The 17,963-nt window shown below is 46.7% G+C and overlaps 5 protein-coding genes across 5 annotated transcripts; 3 read left to right on the forward strand and 2 right to left on the reverse strand.

Moving 5' to 3' along the window:
* Positions 1 to 455: 455 nt before the first annotated feature.
* On the forward strand, positions 456 to 1,136 carry LOC110678233 (histone H1-like). The gene has a single exon (XM_021850852.1). It carries the CDS (start codon positions 456 to 458, stop codon positions 1,134 to 1,136), a length of 681 nt encoding a protein of 226 aa, XP_021706544.1.
* Positions 1,137 to 6,603: 5,467 nt separating this feature from the next.
* Positions 6,604 to 7,070, reverse strand: LOC5579082 (histone H4). The gene has a single exon (XM_001657225.2). The coding sequence runs from the start codon at positions 6,954 to 6,956 to the stop codon at positions 6,645 to 6,647; it is 312 nt and encodes a 103-aa protein (XP_001657275.1). The 5' UTR covers positions 6,957 to 7,070; the 3' UTR covers positions 6,604 to 6,644.
* A 1,494-nt stretch (positions 7,071 to 8,564) lies between these two features.
* On the reverse strand, positions 8,565 to 9,048 carry LOC110679097 (histone H2A). Its single transcript, XM_021853050.1, has one exon. The coding sequence runs from the start codon at positions 8,985 to 8,987 to the stop codon at positions 8,613 to 8,615; it is 375 nt and encodes a 124-aa protein (XP_021708742.1). The 5' UTR covers positions 8,988 to 9,048; the 3' UTR covers positions 8,565 to 8,612.
* Positions 9,049 to 13,453: 4,405 nt separating this feature from the next.
* On the forward strand, positions 13,454 to 13,981 carry LOC110678293 (histone H2B). The gene has a single exon (XM_021850952.1). The coding sequence runs from the start codon at positions 13,555 to 13,557 to the stop codon at positions 13,927 to 13,929; it is 375 nt and encodes a 124-aa protein (XP_021706644.1). The 5' UTR covers positions 13,454 to 13,554; the 3' UTR covers positions 13,930 to 13,981.
* Positions 13,982 to 16,069: 2,088 nt separating this feature from the next.
* On the forward strand, positions 16,070 to 16,750 carry LOC110678234 (histone H1-like). Its single transcript, XM_021850853.1, has one exon. It carries the CDS (start codon positions 16,070 to 16,072, stop codon positions 16,748 to 16,750), a length of 681 nt encoding a protein of 226 aa, XP_021706545.1.
* Positions 16,751 to 17,963: the final 1,213 nt, after the last annotated feature.

Below are 17,963 nucleotides of genomic sequence, written 5' to 3' on the forward strand. Positions count from 1 at the left end.
CTGGCTATACCCGCATGTCACCGCAAAGAGCAACCATTCATGTTGCCAAATTCACCACCGCCGTGCAGGGTGGTATTGTTTCAATAGTTACTATTGATTGTTTTATCGAGCAAAGCCACACCATATGGCGCACGGGTGCTGTAAAGACATGTCTCAGCGGTGCTTCTCGCGAAACCGGCCCGATGTGGCGATGACGGGCTGCTAGCGAGACTCATGCACTCACCAAACGGACATACTAGACAGGCAAATACTTAGTGCGATTACCGGAAAAATGCGTTTTAAAAAGGTGTTACCAAAAATATGTACAATATTTCGCGAACAGTCATCCAGTGGACGACCATGTCTGCATCCCTAACACAGACGACGAAATCGAACACCGCACTGTTGCCAGAATTTCCGTCATTCATTCGTTTACTATCGCCATCGTGTGAGTGTTACTCTAGCTACCAATCGAGATGTCTGAAGTTGCCACTGAAGCCGCTGCCGCAGCCCCGGCTGCCTCGCCAGCCAAGACCAAGAAGCCAAGGGCCCCCAAGGGACAGGGCAAGCCGAAGAAGCCGTCGACCCACCCCCCAGTCAACGACATGGTTGTTGCTGCCATCAAAACCTTGAAGGAACGCAACGGATCGTCCCTGCAGGCCATCAAGAAGTACATCGCCGCCAACTACAAATGCGATGTCGCCAAGCTTGCCCCATTCCTCAAGAAGGCCTTGAAGAATGGCGTCGAGAAGGGCAAGTTCGTCCAAACCAAGGGCACCGGCGCTTCCGGTTCGTTCAAGCTGAAGGCTGAAGCTAAGAAGGCCGCCAGTGAGAAGAAACCGAAGAAGGCCGGCGAGAAGAAGGCCAAGAAGGCTACCGGAGAGAAGAAGAAGGCCACCAAGAAACCAGCTGGGGAGAAGAAGGCCAAGAAGCCAGCCGGCGAGAAGAAAGCCAAGAAGCCGGCTGCAGCCAAGAAAGCCAAAGCTGCTGGTGCCAAGGCTGCCAAAAAGGCCGGTGGTGTGAAGAAGGCTGCTGCTCCGAAGCAGAAGGCCACCAAACCTTCCAAGACCGCCGCCAAGAAGCCCAAGACCCCAAAACCGAAGAAGGCTGCCCCAGCCAAGAAAGCTGCCGCGAAGAAGACCGCTGCCAAGAAGTAAATTTGGGACAGCAACCGTACTGTTGTAAAACAGTATCTAACATCCAATCAGTCCTTTTCAGGACTACCATCCAAGTTTAGAACAAAGAGTTGCACAGTCAATGATATTCCATTCCTCTCACAGAGGGAAATAAATCCCCCCGAAAAGTTACGTGCACTTTGCCACTGAATGGCGAATTCTTCCCGAACCCTTTCGCAAATCAATAAAATTGGCCAATCATGCACCCCTTTCTCTGCCAGCAGCTGTAAAGCCCGGACAGGTAGGCGAGCACTGGCTGGCGCACTCACTGTAGCGGTGCATCCGTACCCAAAGCAAACCTCCACTAGAGGAACAGCTTTTGATACACTCGAATGATTCAAGGATTTGAAGAAGTCTATCGACTTAAAGGCTCCCCCAGATCTAAGCGACTTTTTACGGCGACAGCGACAAAAAAACGTCGCGATTTCGCAGCGATTCGCGTCGTGTCAGTCAAGATGGTTCCATAGAAGAGTGCTTGCAGCGACACAACAACGAAATCGTGTCGCTGTCGCCGTAAAAAGTCGCGTAGTTTTGGGGGAGCCTTATTTAAATCGGGTTGAGATTCGTAGCGTTGCCTTGTGAAACCAAAACATGTTTTCGCGGCAACCTGGAATCGAACCAAGGACCTTGCGATCGATAGGCCCGTGCGTTTTTAATACACTCAGGCAAATGGACTATCGAAATACATTGGATGCACTTATGAAAATTCGCCACAATAAATCGGGTTGAAATTCATAGCTTTGCCTTATGAAACCAAACATTGGCAACAAAAAATGTTTCTCGCAGCAACCTGGAATCGAACCAAGGACCTTGCGATCGTTAGGTCTGTGCGTACACCACGCGCCTACCGACGCCTGGATGTGAGTTGATGCTAAAACGAAACATAAAGCGTTCGTATGTCAAAATGCAAAATGTATGCATTTCGATAGTCTAGTTCACAGGTCCGTACGTACCGGACCTACTGGGCAGGCTGAGTATCGACATCCCAAGTAGAGCGGTCAAGTACAGTTTGCTGCTAATAACCAAAGTAATCTTGACAGCTGATCCAGTATGAGCGAACTGCCACTATTTTCCTTGCGGAATAATCAAATTACTCTTGTGGATGTTGCAAATTAAATTAATTGGCAGTAAAATACTAAGCCCAGGGATTGGCTTCTGAAAATCTCAATCTTTCGGGGCCAATGGGTCGACCTTGCTCAGTATGTTTGATTTTCGTAATCCAATGCTGTTCCACTATTCCAAAGATGAGAGCAAATCAATACAGTTTGTGCTTGCCGCACAATTTCGTAGGTACCGAAGCAAGATTCAGAATCAGTCATCATCGTGCCTTTCGATTGATTCTGAACTGCACATAACGGGACTTCGATCGCCAACTTCCAGAGGAATAATTTCCCCACTGCGTGTAACTGATTTTAAGCGTGATTGGCGAATCGAACGCCTCACATCCCCATCGCAGTTTGGGTACGAGAGAAAGAGAGTGAGCACCGCCGCCATTTGCTTGCGTGCACCGAGAAAAATTTGCGGCTCGAAAATTTGGCCCTGAGCTCCTGACACTCAAATTGAAACCGGTAAATTACTTCCGCCGCTGTTACTACACGTGGAGCATTTCCGTTGGAGTGAACGCGTCTTCATTATTTTTGCTCACATGGCTTGTTGGGAAGTTGAACCCAGACACCTTCAGCATGGGTTTGCTTTGTAGCCACCGACTTTACCACTACACTAAGGAAGGCCTTAACTGCTATTTATCAACATTATGCTCTTCAAGTGCGTCTTACTGCCGAGTTTCAGATAATTTGGCCGATGCCAAACTCCAGATGCCAAAATAAATCAGTGTTTCATTAAATTGATGTTTCTCTAAAGTAATTCAATCTAGGGTGAATTAAAAAAATAAAACAAACCCACACATGTAGCAGCATCTACCTTACCTATTCAATTTGTAATCGATTAGTTAACTAATGAGAGATTAGAAACTCTTAAAATGCTGTTCCCAAGGAAATCTGGATTTATTGTGGTATGAATATTCAACACCTTAGGATTTTTTTTTTTTGTATCCAATATGTTTGAGTGCAAAAACTTTCGGCAAGATTATTTTAGGCTAGTAAACTTTTCTTTCAAACTCTTGAGTCAAAAAGTTAGAGCCAAGCTCAAAAAATCAAACAAACATTGTTTGGTACTACATTGCTAATTATTGAGAAAAGTGAAACCTTTTTAAGAAGTTAGTACCGTAAAATGGGGTGTTAAGGACTCGTGGGGTTTTAAGGGATTGAACTTCTCCATCAAGTTTGAAAAGTCACAAAAACGTCGGAAGTCTTTGTTCGGAGGATTGTGAGCTGCATTATGTGATCGGGGATATCTATTAATATTAGGTATTGTGGAGTCTAGATATTGAAAACGATTCAAACCATTTTTGAAAGAATTTTATTGGCAAAAAAAGATTTAACTACAAAACAATGAAACAATATTAACAAAAATATGTGAGTAACCCAGAACATAAGTATATTTAATTGAGATCACAACGCAGACAAAAGCTTTTGAAAATGTTATCTAGATTTCGCCTTTTAATATTTCTTATGGAAAAAGTTTCTTTTTGAAAGTTAGCGGGGTGTTAGGGGATTATCTTTTCTACTTTTTCCAAGTTACAAAACTCGTTCGATTTATGCCGATATATGTTCCATTATACTTTAGGCTTGTTCCGTGAAGTAAAACTGCATTGTAAAGGTTAAGGGGACTATTTTGTTTGTTACTGAATATTACTAAAATGTCTAGCCCTGAAAATATGGGATTTTTTTTTTTTTTTTTTTTTCTCAGAGGCACCCGAGTTGCGCGAAGAGTGAAACCAAATCTACCTATCGAACTGTCAAACTGTCTACCTATCGAGCAGACCAGCAAAACAAATAGGGGCTATTTTCGAAGACGAAGGAGAACAATCATTCAAAGAAGCAAATGCAAATATATAGGTTATGATCGTGTTGCATTTAAGTATCAAAACCAATTCAAGACAATTTCAATATCGAGTTAGGGAGAGTTAACTGTACCGTCAAGCTACCATTCACCGTGCATTTAAGAAAAAATTGCACTTCAAAAAAATATAAAACTATTCCAAATAATTTGAAGCGTACTAGAATACCACTACGTAGCGGGCAATTATATAATAATTCAGGGAAAAATCTAAAACTAGTGATGCATAACAAAAAATTAGTCAAAAATTATGTTTGAAAATGTCATGTGAAGGTCGCCTCGTACCGTTCTATGTCACCATTTACCGTGCGTATAGTTTTCGTCATGATTTGATTTTGTATCTTGAAGAAACGTTGTTAATGGAGCAACTATGTTGCTAGTAGTGTGCGCATTCATTTTTAAGAGTATTCAAATCTTCATTTACAATAAAAACTATACAAAGTTTAAAAATTGGCTAAATTATTATTTTTTAATTAAAATCGTTATTGGAGGTTTGACTGTATTGTCCAAACCATTCCATATTCACCTAAATTCTAAATGTGAAGTAGTTTAATGACGACATAACAATAAATCTAATATTATCGCATAATTTCATGCCTTTTACACTATACACGGTAATAGGATCCATATATATTGAAAAGGATCCATTCACCGTGCATTTGGGTTTCGACTGAAACACAATAAAAATTCTAATTTGCATTAAATCTCATTGCTCATACGATGAAATACATCTTACTAATAATATCCACAGTGAAAACTTGTTGAAATTTTGAAAAATTTCATACTCTATCGTTAAAATAAAAAATGTGATTTTTTGGCGTTTCTACTAAGATTGTTGCAATATCTCGTTATCAAACAGAATTCACATGATTTTGTCTACATAAACTAGGTTTTTCAAAATTATTTGTGGCAAAAACTACTTCGTTTCATCAGTTTTATCTTATTTTGCTGACCAAAGAATGATTTGTGAAAATTGTATGAATATTCTGTAGGAATTTGTATATGTGCACGGTGAATGGAGGCCGCACGGTGACTGGTGACTTAACGGTATATAGGTTATGATCCTGTTGCATTTAAGTATCAAAAACAATTCAAGACAATTTTACGAAGTATTGACAGCTTCCAGATTAATAACTATGAAAGATTTAGCAGTTAAAAGAAAACGGTTTGCGTTTGCAGGAGTTCCAAGTTCGATAATATTGATGTATTATCTGATTGAGGTTGAGCATAACTTATGAAAATGAATGAAAGCATCAAAGTTATTGATCAAAAAGATTATGTTTTGTTGTTGGCAAAATATGGTTCCATTTGCGAAAGTCAAATTCCTTTACAACCCTGTTTTGCAGTTACGTCAAAAATCACACATTTTCATGATTATCTCAGAAATCTGCCATAGGATCCTCATAATTGTGTTTGGCACGCGACGAGAGAATCCAGTACTGACCCGATTTTGTCAGCCAATTTCAGATTTGTCAAAAAATTGGTATCGTCATGTTTTACCACGTACCCTCTTTAAAAGTCCATGTAACCATGTCGAAATTTGAAAAACGGGAACAAAATAAAATGACCCGATTTGGTCAGCCTAAAATTCATCGAGGGGCTGACAAAATCGGGTCCTTACTGTAGTAGGGCTGTCCTTTGTTTAATTATTGACATACTAGAAGTTGCTTGAAAACACCCCATTTTACGGTAGACATTTCATCATCCACTTTCAATACATTTCAATGAAACTGATTTGTTCAAAGTCATAAATGCTTGTTGTGGGGTTTGTAGATTCGAAGCTTGAAAATGTTCGTTCAAAACGATTTTCCCGGTGACCTTCTCAAATTCCCGGTTTTTCCCGTCGGTGGATTCAAATTCCCGTCTTTCTCCCGGTTCGGTGATTCGTTTTCCCTTCGTTTCGTTTCGGGTGCGCGAACACAATTCCAGTGCTTGTAAATATTGATTGCAACCGCATCCAGTGAGCGGGACATTATGGGACATTTCTCATAAGGTACAGTGTGGAACATGATGAAATATTTGTTCGTCCATCGCATTGTGGAACCGAGCGAGGCAAACTAAGAAGTTCCTAACGCAATCCTAATGGAATTTGATGAGGGTGAAATAGGGAGTGGTACGACGAGCGTTCCGTACCTGACACTGAAGTCCGGAGTTGAGATGCATGCACGTGAGATTGGTATGGAAAGATGCACGCACTGGATTTCACCGGCGTGGCATCATAGCGGTTGTTGTTTTCGAACCGACCGAAGTACAACAAGTAAGTAACAACAGTAGTGCCACCCCGGGAAATGACAGTGCTGACTAGACTAGACTATGTATGTATATATATTGGCATTTTATGGTGTCTTCCAATCGGAGACGAGAATTTTCTCCCCAAGCCACGCCACCGCCGGACTGCAAAAGCGTGTAGTGCTTGTCCCATTAGATTACCCTTGCTTTTAGTGTGTGAACATTTGTCATATCAACTCCTTGATGAGTGTGTTTGGTGGCCCTGAAAAGGGCCGTTTGAAGAGCGAAACTTTGGAATGCGATTTAACCTCCGAAACCGTACAGGGTGCGTCCCTGACGCTTCAGAGCGTAGACAACATCCATAGCGGTAACGGTTTTACGCTTGGCGTGTTCAGTGTAGGTAACGGCATCACGGATGACGTTTTCCAGGAACACCTTCAACACACCACGAGTTTCCTCGTAGATAAGTCCGGAGATACGCTTGACTCCTCCACGACGAGCCAGACGACGGATTGCGGGCTTGGTGATACCCTGGATGTTATCACGCAAAACCTTGCGATGACGCTTGGCGCCTCCTTTTCCGAGTCCTTTGCCTCCCTTGCCACGGCCGGTCATTTTGGATGAATTTGGTTCTGTGTTCGACGACGGTAGTACTGGAACTGATGGCTGCGCCAAACACTAGCGGCCACTTTTATACCCACTCGAGGGTTGAGTTCTTCTTTCCTCTCTTGCTTTTTCTATTCTTCCGTGGCTTCCGATTGGTTGCCTGCGTCGATATGAGCATATAAAAGAGGACTGCCTGGTTTTTTGACCCTCATTCTGTCGCTGCGTTTCAACTGATCCGTTTGGATTGAAAGCAAATTAATCATCATCTAACACAATGGCCCGTACCAAGCAGACTGCTCGTAAGTCTACTGGAGGAAAAGCTCCTCGCAAGCAGCTGGCTACCAAAGCCGCTCGCAAGAGCGCCCCAGCCACCGGAGGTGTCAAGAAGCCTCACCGTTATCGGCCAGGAACCGTTGCTCTGCGTGAAATCCGTCGCTACCAAAAGTCGACTGAGCTGCTGATCCGCAAGCTGCCATTCCAGCGTCTGGTTCGTGAGATCGCCCAGGACTTCAAGACCGATCTGCGCTTCCAGAGCTCGGCTGTCATGGCCCTGCAGGAAGCGAGCGAGGCCTATCTGGTCGGTCTTTTCGAAGATACCAACCTTTGCGCCATCCACGCCAAGCGTGTCACCATTATGCCCAAGGACATCCAGCTGGCTCGCCGTATCCGTGGAGAACGCGCTTAAATTCGGTCTGCATTATAGTTGCCATTCTCAACAAAACGGCCCTTTTCAGGGCCACTAGAGCATTCCCTAAAAGAGTTGTGTGAGCAATTTTCCCTTCAGTGTACCTAAAACTGTTTGTTCCCCTGGGGGAACGATTACTTCCTAAAGCCCCTTGACCTTCCTCCTACCACCGAACGATCATACTCTCAACACTGATGAGGGAGGTACGTCAACCAACCGACAACTCGAGTTGTCCCTTCATGCTTCGCTTTGCACACACTTTTGAATGTGCATCTCCAGCGCGGACTTCATTCTCTGGTACCGGCCGTATGTTTCCCCTTCTTCTTATGCTCTTTTCCGGATTCAGAAGCTTTCCCAGCTCGCCTCCCCTTGTTGCTACAAACTAGACAACTCGAACATCCAACATTGAAAGTTTGACCGTATGATTGAAACGTAATCTTTGGCTTGTTTACTTTGAAACACACCCCTATGATAGTTATAATTGATAATTGTGATAAATGTGGGGTTTGGAAATTGATTGATTCCTTTAATATTAGGAGCTCCTGATATAGCCTTTCCTCGAATAAATAATATAAGTTTTTTAAATACTACCTGCTTCATCAACTCTTCTATTGTCAAGCAGTAGATAGTAGAAAATGGGGCAGGAACTGGATGAACAGTTTACCCTCCTCTCTCTTCAGGAACAGCTCACGCAGGGCTGGCTGTTTCAATGTTTTATGTTTCTGTTTCGGCAAATTGAACTCCAAAAATCGAAAGTTCGAGGTATCCCGAACAGAACATTTAAGAAGCCCAAACGTTTCCCCCCGCGGAATCTAGGAATTGATTCAGAAATGGTCATAATATGGCCGATATCTCTTCATCGATCCTCTCTGTGGCTAAATTAGATAAATCTGCAATATTTCAACAACAACTCTCTAGCGGTGGACTGGATATTGTCGTCCTGAAAAGGACGGTTTTTGGTTTGATGCACGCAGTGTAACTTATGCCTTCTTTTCGGTTTTCTTCGGCAGCAAGACAGCCTGAATGTTGGGCAGAACACCACCTTGGGCGATGGTAACACCGGACAGCAGCTTGTTCAATTCTTCGTCGTTGCGGATGGCCAACTGCAGATGACGGGGAATGATTCTGGTCTTCTTGTTGTCACGGGCAGCGTTTCCTGCCAATTCGAGCACTTCAGCGGCCAGATATTCCATAACGGCAGCCAAGTAGACTGGAGCGCCGGCACCGACACGCTCGGCATAGTTGCCCTTCCGGAGCAGACGGTGAATACGACCGACTGGGAACTGCAATCCAGCGCGGTTGGAACGGGACTTTGCCTTTCCCTTAACTTTGCCTCCTTTGCCGCGGCCAGACATTTTGTGGTTGAGTTTGAGTGGACTTGAGAAACAAACGTTCACGAAGCGTACGTAAGCGGTACTGGTGGTGATTTCACTTCATTATTCATTAAATTCATGTTTATTTGCAATTTTTGGTTTACAAGGTAATTGGTTTACATGTCAAGAGGTTGACCGATAGGTCCTTCAGCTTTGGTCTTAAAATTGGATTTTGATAGATGTTTTTGTTTTTTTTTTTTTTGCGGTTTTACCATAGTTGTAATATTGGCCGTATGGGCTCTGGTGGTTTTTAAAAGAAAATTTGTTATCCTAGCTACTATTTACAAGACTACAATAAAATTTGATAACCTAGGGGGGAACGAGGTCCCGGATGACCTGCTGGTCCGATTGGTGGCAACGAGCCCTAAATCTACCGATCGAGTCACCAAAGCGCTCCTCTAATGTTTTGATCTCGGCCAGACGGTGAACCTCGGTTGTCCTCGTTCTCGGAGGGCTGTTGAGGATCATCCGGAGGAACTTATTCTGGGTCCTCTGGAGCCTCAGATGGTGGGTTTTAGCGCAACTCTCCCAGATTGGAACGCCATATTCAATTACTGGAAGAATGACCTGTTTGTAAACAGCAAGCTTGTTCTTCAAAGACAGAGTTGACTTCCGGTTGATGAGTGGATAAAGTGCTTTTAGCAAGATGTTGCTTTTGATGACCGTTTTGTCAACCTGCTGTCTGAAGAGAAGCTTGCTGTCTAACGTTAGCCCAAGGTAGTCGGCTGCATCAGACCATTCCACCGTTGATCCACCGAGGGTGATTTTACAATCCTCAGCCGGAACAAGTCTGGGGGATTTGGAATAGGGGAAGAGGATGACCTGGGTCTTCGCTGCGTTGATACAGATCTTCCAGCTGTTCAAATAATCTGACAAGACGTTCAGGCCTCTCTGGAGTCGAGATGTTAGTGCTCTCGTGAATCTGCCGCTATAGACGACTGATGTGTCGTCAGCGAACAGTGACAGTGAGCCGCCTTCAGGGAGCTGAGGCATGTCCGAGGTGAACAGGTTGTATAGTAGTGGTCCTAAAATACTGCCCTGTGGAACACCTGCGGGGATGTTGTGGGGGTCTGAGTTGACTCCATTGAGGGAAACCCTGAACGTCCTGTTAAACATATAATTTTTGATGATTTTCACCAAATAGGTGGGAAGATTGTATCGGTGCAGCTTGTACACCAGGCCGTCGTGCCAGACGTTGTCGAATGCTTTTTCAACATCGAGCAACGCCATGGCGGAGGATTTGGCAAGGGACTTGTTCCGTCTGAGGATGTTGGTTACTCGAGTCAGTTGGTGCACGGTTGAACGACCGCGTCGAAAGCCAAACTGTTCCTCGAGCAAGATGTTGTTTTGATCGGCTGCCGAAAGCAGCCGTCTGTTGATCGCTTTTTCAAAAAGCTTTGATAACCCTGAGAGAAGGCTGATGGGTCGATAGCTTTTGGGGGAGGAAGGATCCTTCCCAGGTTTCCTAATGGGGATGACTTTTGCTGACTTCCACGACGAGGGGAAGTAGCTAAGTCGGAGGCACTGATTGAAAATCAGTGCCAGATGTTGGTAGAACTGGAGACTCAATTGCTTGAGTTCCAAGTTCAGGATGTTGTCGAAACCTGGGGCCTTCATGTTTTTGGATGTTTTGAGATAGGCCAGCAACTCGTCAGCAGTGATCTCCAACTCCTCCGAGAAGTCGTTGGGAGATCGGTGTAGGTTAGCTGCGTGTTCGGAAACAGCAGCTTCGTGTGGGCTAGGAATGTCTAGCCCTAGTTTGTGGGAGCTGACGAAATGCCGACCTATCTCAGCAGCCTTCTCCGCAGGGGTTATCAAGCGATCCTTAGAGTCGGTGTTGTCTAATGGGATCAACGGTGGAATAGGTCTGGGTTTGGATTTCAAAAGTTTGGTCATCTTCCAGAATGGCCTAGCACCATCTGGGAGAGAGCGGATCTTGTTGGAAAAATCATCGTTCCTGAGGTCCACCATTCTGGCCTTGATTATTTTTGATATGCGATTGACTTCGCTTTTCAACGCAGGCAGACCAGTGCGTTGGTACTGCCTGCGTTTGGTGTTTCTTAAACGAATGAGATCTTTGGTGATACTATCGATCGTTAGGGTGTTGCTCACCTGTTGGACTGAAGGTACGTGTTGCTCCCTGGCTAGAGAGACCGCTTCCTCGATCGTTCGCAGCTGCCGGTCGACGTCTTCAGTGGTCTCGGGGAACTCCCTGTAGTCAACGCTGCTGTCGACTGTCTGCTGGAATCGGGCCCAGTCCACTTGGTGGTAGTTACGCCTGGAGATGATGTGCCGATTCACTGAGGAACCAACTTCAATCACCACCGGGAAGTGGTCCGAGCTGAGCTCCTGATATGCCATCGGTTGCGTGGTGTTATTCACGTTCGTGACGAACAAGTCCAGCGTCGCATGGGCCCCAGACCGAGTCAGCCGGGTTGGACTGTCCGGGCCTAGGATGGTGTAGTGCCCCTCTTGGGCATCGTCGCACCAGATGGTTCCATTTGAATTGGTACGGGAATTGCCCCAGGCTGGGTGTTTGGCATTCAGGTCCCCAGCGATGATGAACTGTCCCTGCCGCCGTGTCAGCTTAGCGATGTCCCTTCGGAGTGCAGCCGCTGACCCGTTTGTTGCATTGGCTTGAGTGGGACAGTATGCAACAATTAGGGTGATGTTTCCGTCGGAGGTGGTAACTTCCACTCCGATGGCTTCGATGATCTGAAGCTGGAGGTTCGGCAGCAGGCGACAGTTGATATTTTGCTTGAGTGCAATGGCCACACCTCCCCCCCTGGAGTTCGGCCGATCGAGTCTCACCAAGCGGTAGTTCGGGATATATGCGCTCACTTCAGGTTTGAGGTGAGTTTCTGTTATGAACGCCACATCAGCCTCCTTTTCCTCCAGGAAGCTGCACAGCTCGATGGTTTTGCTCTTGAGAGAGCAAGCGTTCCAGTTAACCAGAACCATTCTAGCCATACTGGATGAGCAGCATGCCCAGAGTGTAGATCTGGTCGTATCTCGTTTTGCAGCCACGCAGACGGACCGCCATGTCTTGGAAGATTGGGAGCAGCTGTTCCGGCTGGTAGAGGGGAGAGCCATCCTGGGGGGGGAGGGTGTCACTGCTGTTGGAGCTGGCTTGATCCCGTCGCAATCCGGGAGGGGAAACCCACGGGTTCGTTGGGGGAGCTGATGGTGAGGCGGCAGCAGCTACCAGCCGCTGCTGTGGTTGGAGTGGGGGAAGCACCGGTATTTCGCGGCGAGACCGAGCGAGAACAGGAAAGTGGCGCTCGTTGAGCGGCGGTGGGGCCACTGACTTCTTCCTGGTTTGGTTTTTGCTGGAGGCCCTGTTCCGGATCTCGATGAACTCGGACCTCGCCTTGCACGTCTTCGCTGTGGGTGCGTGGTTTTCACCACAGTTGGCGCACTTCGGATCGGCTTCTTCGATTCGTTGACATGCCTCGAAATGGTGATCTTCGCCACACCGGGAGCAGCGGGCGTTCATGGCACAGTTCCTTGATCCGTGGCCAAAGCGGAGACAATTCATGCACTGCGTGACGTCTTTTTGCTTCGGCCTGTACCGGACCCACTCCACGACGGTGCATCCGATGGTGCTGATGGTTTGAAGGCTCTTCATCGTACTGGTGCCGTGTTCCAGATGGACCAGGTACAGCTGGTCACGGTGGATGCGGGTTTGGTTGTGCCGGATGATCTTGTAGACGCCGGTGGGTTTCAACCCGATACTCACCAGCTCCTCCATAAGCTCCGATTCTGGCATGTCGTCAAGCCCATGGAGCACCACCTTCAGTGGTTTGGTTCCAGGGGCATCGTGGGTGAAGTACTGGAAGCGCTTCTCGTTGAGGTAATGCACCACCGCGTCGTAGTGGGGTTTACCTTCGGTCATCAGCTTCACACCGAAACCGCACAGGCGAAAGGTGCACTTTAGCCCTTGCGAGATGAGCTTTCGCAGATCCGGGCGTAGATCGGCCGGGTCGTTGTACACGAAGATCGGCGGGCACTTCTCCTTCCGCTCGATTGTTTTCAGATCGTCCAGCCGCGGTGGCTTCGCCTTCCGGTTTTTCCTCGTCTTTGCCGGCAAATCACCAGCGTCGTTGTCTACCAGCCCATGGAACTGGTTCTGCGAGAGAATCCTCTTCGCAGCGTTGCCGTCTTGCTCGTTGCCGCTCGCGGAGCGCTTTTTCGAGCAAGCGATAGCGGCTGCACCTGCCGCTGTGTCACCCATGACGGGGGATGATAATGCACACGCCAAATCGAACGACTTTTCACTTTCCGAGAACTGAGCGTAAAACACGTCCGCACGTGTCGCTAGGTAACGAACGAATGATGGTGATTTCACCGGATGAGGGTATCTTTTATACATGCGTAGCCCTGCGCTGCACTCATACTAGGATGGTGCGAACGAAATGGATGAAGTAGCAAACGAAGCGAAGGGGCGGAACAGCGCTCACCATTCTACGGGTATAAAAGAGAACCGACTGGTTCGGTCGGGCATCAGTTTCAGTTTTCGTTTGGAATCTAAAACAACGTTAGCAGCACGATGGCACCGAAAACCAGCGGAAAGGCCGCGAAGAAATCCGGCAAGGCCCAGAAGAACATTGTCAAGGGCGATAAGAAGAAGAAGAAGCAGCGCAGGAAGGAAAGCTACGCCATCTACATCTACAAGGTGTTGAAGCAAGTTCACCCCGACACTGGCGTTTCGTCGAAAGCCATGAGCATCATGAACAGCTTCGTCAACGACATCTTTGAGCGTATTGCCGCCGAAGCCTCCCGCCTGGCCCACTACAACAAGCGTTCGACGATCACATCCCGCGAAATCCAAACCGCCGTCCGGCTTCTGCTCCCGGGAGAGTTGGCCAAGCACGCCGTTTCGGAAGGCACCAAGGCCGTCACCAAGTACACCAGCTCCAAGTAAATGACGACCGACACTGCGTTCAATCACACCAAACCAAAAGGCCCTTTTCAGGGCCACTATTTCAATCCCGAAAAAGAGTTGATTTTGAAAATCTGACACTAGACTGTTTTATCACACTATTGAACCGACTGAGGTAGTGTCACGGCGGTGACTTCATACGTGACAACACCCCCCTCTCTTATCAGTTTGAATTTATTCAATTCATTTTATTTATTCGATGTTATCAGTTTCAGTATTGATTAATTATAACGATTACAGTTGCAGAGATTTGGATCCCCATTCAGCTGCGTAATAAATAATAGGAATTTAATTGTTAAGCAGTATAGGGAAAAATCTGTTCACAAAAAAAACCCTAGATCTAGGTTTTTCGATCAGTTTGAATTTAAAGCAAGAAGATCCACTTCGTACGTTCAACATTTCTGCTGATTGCAAAAAAATGTTGTGCCAGCCATGTTGTACCTTAACCACACTTCATTCACTAGCAGAACGTTTAAAGTTCAATATTTATGCTGATTGCCATGTTGCACCTTAACAACTTCATTTTTGCTATCGGTTGTGCTGCATGTTAGTAGTTTAGACAATTTTGACATCATAGGACTAGCTAGCTAGGCAGGCATGATGACAAGTTTCGTGGTTCGTTCGTTCTTCTTCTCAACGTATTGGAAAGAAGCTCATTATGTTTTCTAGCGTCCCATTACAAACGATCTCGTAAGAGCATCCCAGCAGTTCAGGCTATCATAATAACGTTTATCGAACAACAGTTGATGCAAATGTTATCGATCGGATAATCTCGATAATGCCATCAATCGGTTCCCATTGATGGGGCCCATTCACATAGTTCATGGGTGGGTGGTGTGTCTTCGAGATGTAACGGGTCAAACGAAATTGGGAAAACATTCTTATACACAATGGGTGGTGGGCGCGTTGCAAATGGTCATTGTTGGCGTTATGAAATTTGCGAATGATGGTGACATGACACGTTGTGTGGTTGCCATTCGGCTTCCTGGCTCGGGTGTTGCTCAGTACTAGCACGGACAGACACGTTGAACAGCCCCTGAGGGCACTGTACACAAAAATATATCTCGATCGGGGGAGTGTAGGGTGCAGTTTCTACACCGGGAACACGTGCCGTGGGGCATGTTAGGGACTTCCGAGAACAATTTGTCGCGAATTCAGCGCGACATGTCCGGTACTACTGCCGCCAGAAGAGATTGTATGGAATGTTCATTCGATGCAACTGCAGCTAGCAAAACCGATGCCTATTCGGGCAGATTTCGCACTAGCTCATTTGCAGATTCCACCGCAGGGAGGGTGCTTGCTTTGCTTGCTTGCTTCTTGAAGTAAAACATTCTCAGATAAACTAGATCCATAGTAGCACGTGCACTGTCCTTTTCCAATGCAGTTGCCGCCGATGGCTGAGGCAATGCCAGCAATTTGCACACATTCGACCAACCAACAGTGCACAGGTGGAAGGTGATTAGTGTTTGGTGACATTGTTTTCCGGACAAAATGGCACAAACTTGTGTGACTGACGTCATAGTCGAGCCCAAGTTTTCGGTATGTTTGATGAAAAACATCAAATTAACATTGTTCAAAGTTTACTAAAACCAAACGCGTAACATCGCTCGTCGGCACTGGGAATGACTTTGTTCGAGGCTCATTAGGGGCCATTAGACACCGGCATACTGGCTATACCCGCATGTCACCGCAAAGAGCAACCATTCATGTTGCCAAATTCACCACCGCCGTGCAGGGTGGTATTGTTTCAATAGTTACTATTGATTGTTTTATCGAGCAAAGCCACACCATATGGCGCACGGGTGCTGTAAAGACATGTCTCAGCGGTGCTTCTCGCGAAACCGGCCCGATGTGGCGATGACGGGCTGCTAGCGAGACTCATGCACTCACCAAACGGACATACTAGACAGGCAAATACTTAGTGCGATTACCGGAAAAATGCGTTTTAAAAAGGTGTTACCAAAAATATGTACAATATTTCGCGAACAGTCATCCAGTGGACGACCATGTCTGCATCCCTAACACAGACGACGAAATCGAACACCGCACTGTTGCCAGAATTTCCGTCATTCATTCGTTTACTATCGCCATCGTGTGAGTGTTACTCTAGCTACCAATCGAGATGTCTGAAGTTGCCACTGAAGCCGCTGCCGCAGCCCCGGCTGCCTCGCCAGCCAAGACCAAGAAGCCAAGGGCCCCCAAGGGACAGGGCAAGCCGAAGAAGCCGTCGACCCACCCCCCAGTCAACGACATGGTTGTTGCTGCCATCAAAACCTTGAAGGAACGCAACGGATCGTCCCTGCAGGCCATCAAGAAGTACATCGCCGCCAACTACAAATGCGATGTCGCCAAGCTTGCCCCATTCCTCAAGAAGGCCTTGAAGAATGGCGTCGAGAAGGGCAAGTTCGTCCAAACCAAGGGCACCGGCGCTTCCGGTTCGTTCAAGCTGAAGGCTGAAGCTAAGAAGGCCGCCAGTGAGAAGAAACCGAAGAAGGCTGGCGAGAAGAAGGCCAAGAAGGCTACCGGAGAGAAGAAGAAGGCCACCAAGAAACCAGCTGGGGAGAAGAAGGCCAAGAAGCCAGCCGGCGAGAAGAAAGCCAAGAAGCCGGCTGCAGCCAAGAAAGCCAAAGCTGCTGGTGCCAAGGCTGCCAAAAAGGCCGGTGGTGTGAAGAAGGCTGCTGCTCCGAAGCAGAAGGCCACCAAACCTTCCAAGACCGCCGCCAAGAAGCCCAAGACCCCAAAACCGAAGAAGGCTGCCCCAGCCAAGAAAGCTGCCGCGAAGAAGACCGCTGCCAAGAAGTAAATTTGGGACAGCAACCGTACTGTTGTAAAACAGTATCTAACATCCAATCAGTCCTTTTCAGGACTACCATCCAAGTTTAGAACAAAGAGTTGCACAGTCAATGATATTCCATTCCTCTCACAGAGGGAAATAAATCCCCCCGAAAAGTTACGTGCACTTTGCCACTGAATGGCGAATTCTTCCCGAACCCTTTCGCAAATCAATAAAATTGGCCAATCATGCACCCCTTTCTCTGCCAGCAGCTGTAAAGCCCGGACAGGTAGGCGAGCACTGGCTGGCGCACTCACTGTAGCGGTGCATCCGTACCCAAAGCAAACCTCCACTAGAGGAACAGCTTTTGATACACTCGAATGATTCAAGGATTTGAAGAAGTCTATCGACTTAAAGGCTCCCCCAGATCTAAGCGACTTTTTACGGCGACAGCGACAAAAAAACGTCGCGATTTCGCAGCGATTCGCGTCGTGTCAGTCAAGATGGTTCCATAGAAGAGTGCTTGCAGCGACACAACAACGAAATCGTGTCGCTGTCGCCGTAAAAAGTCGCGTAGTTTTGGGGGAGCCTTATTTAAATCGGGTTGAGATTCGTAGCGTTGCCTTGTGAAACCAAAACATGTTTTCGCGGCAACCTGGAATCGAACCAAGGACCTTGCGATCGATAGGCCCGTGCGTTTTTAATACACTCAGGCAAATGGACTATCGAAATACATTGGATGCACTTATGAAAATTCGCCACAATAAATCGGGTTGAAATTCATAGCTTTGCCTTATGAAACCAAACATTGGCAACAAAAAATGTTTCTCGCAGCAACCTGGAATCGAACCAAGGACCTTGCGATCGTTAGGTCTGTGCGTACACCACGCGCCTACCGACGCCTGGATGTGAGTTGATGCTAAAACGAAACATAAAGCGTTCGTATGTCAAAATGCAAAATGTATGCATTTCGATAGTCTAGTTCACAGGTCCGTACGTACCGGACCTACTGGGCAGGCTGAGTATCGACATCCCAAGTAGAGCGGTCAAGTACAGTTTGCTGCTAATAACCAAAGTAATCTTGACAGCTGATCCAGTATGAGCGAACTGCCACTATTTTCCTTGCGGAATAATCAAATTACTCTTGTGGATGTTGCAAATTAAATTAATTGGCAGTAAAATACTAAGCCCAGGGATTGGCTTCTGAAAATCTCAATCTTTCGGGGCCAATGGGTCGACCTTG

Source organism: Aedes aegypti, chromosome 3 (genome assembly GCF_002204515.2).
Source record: "Aedes aegypti strain LVP_AGWG chromosome 3, AaegL5.0 Primary Assembly, whole genome shotgun sequence".
In the NCBI taxonomy this organism is placed as follows: domain Eukaryota; kingdom Metazoa; phylum Arthropoda; class Insecta; order Diptera; family Culicidae; genus Aedes; species Aedes aegypti.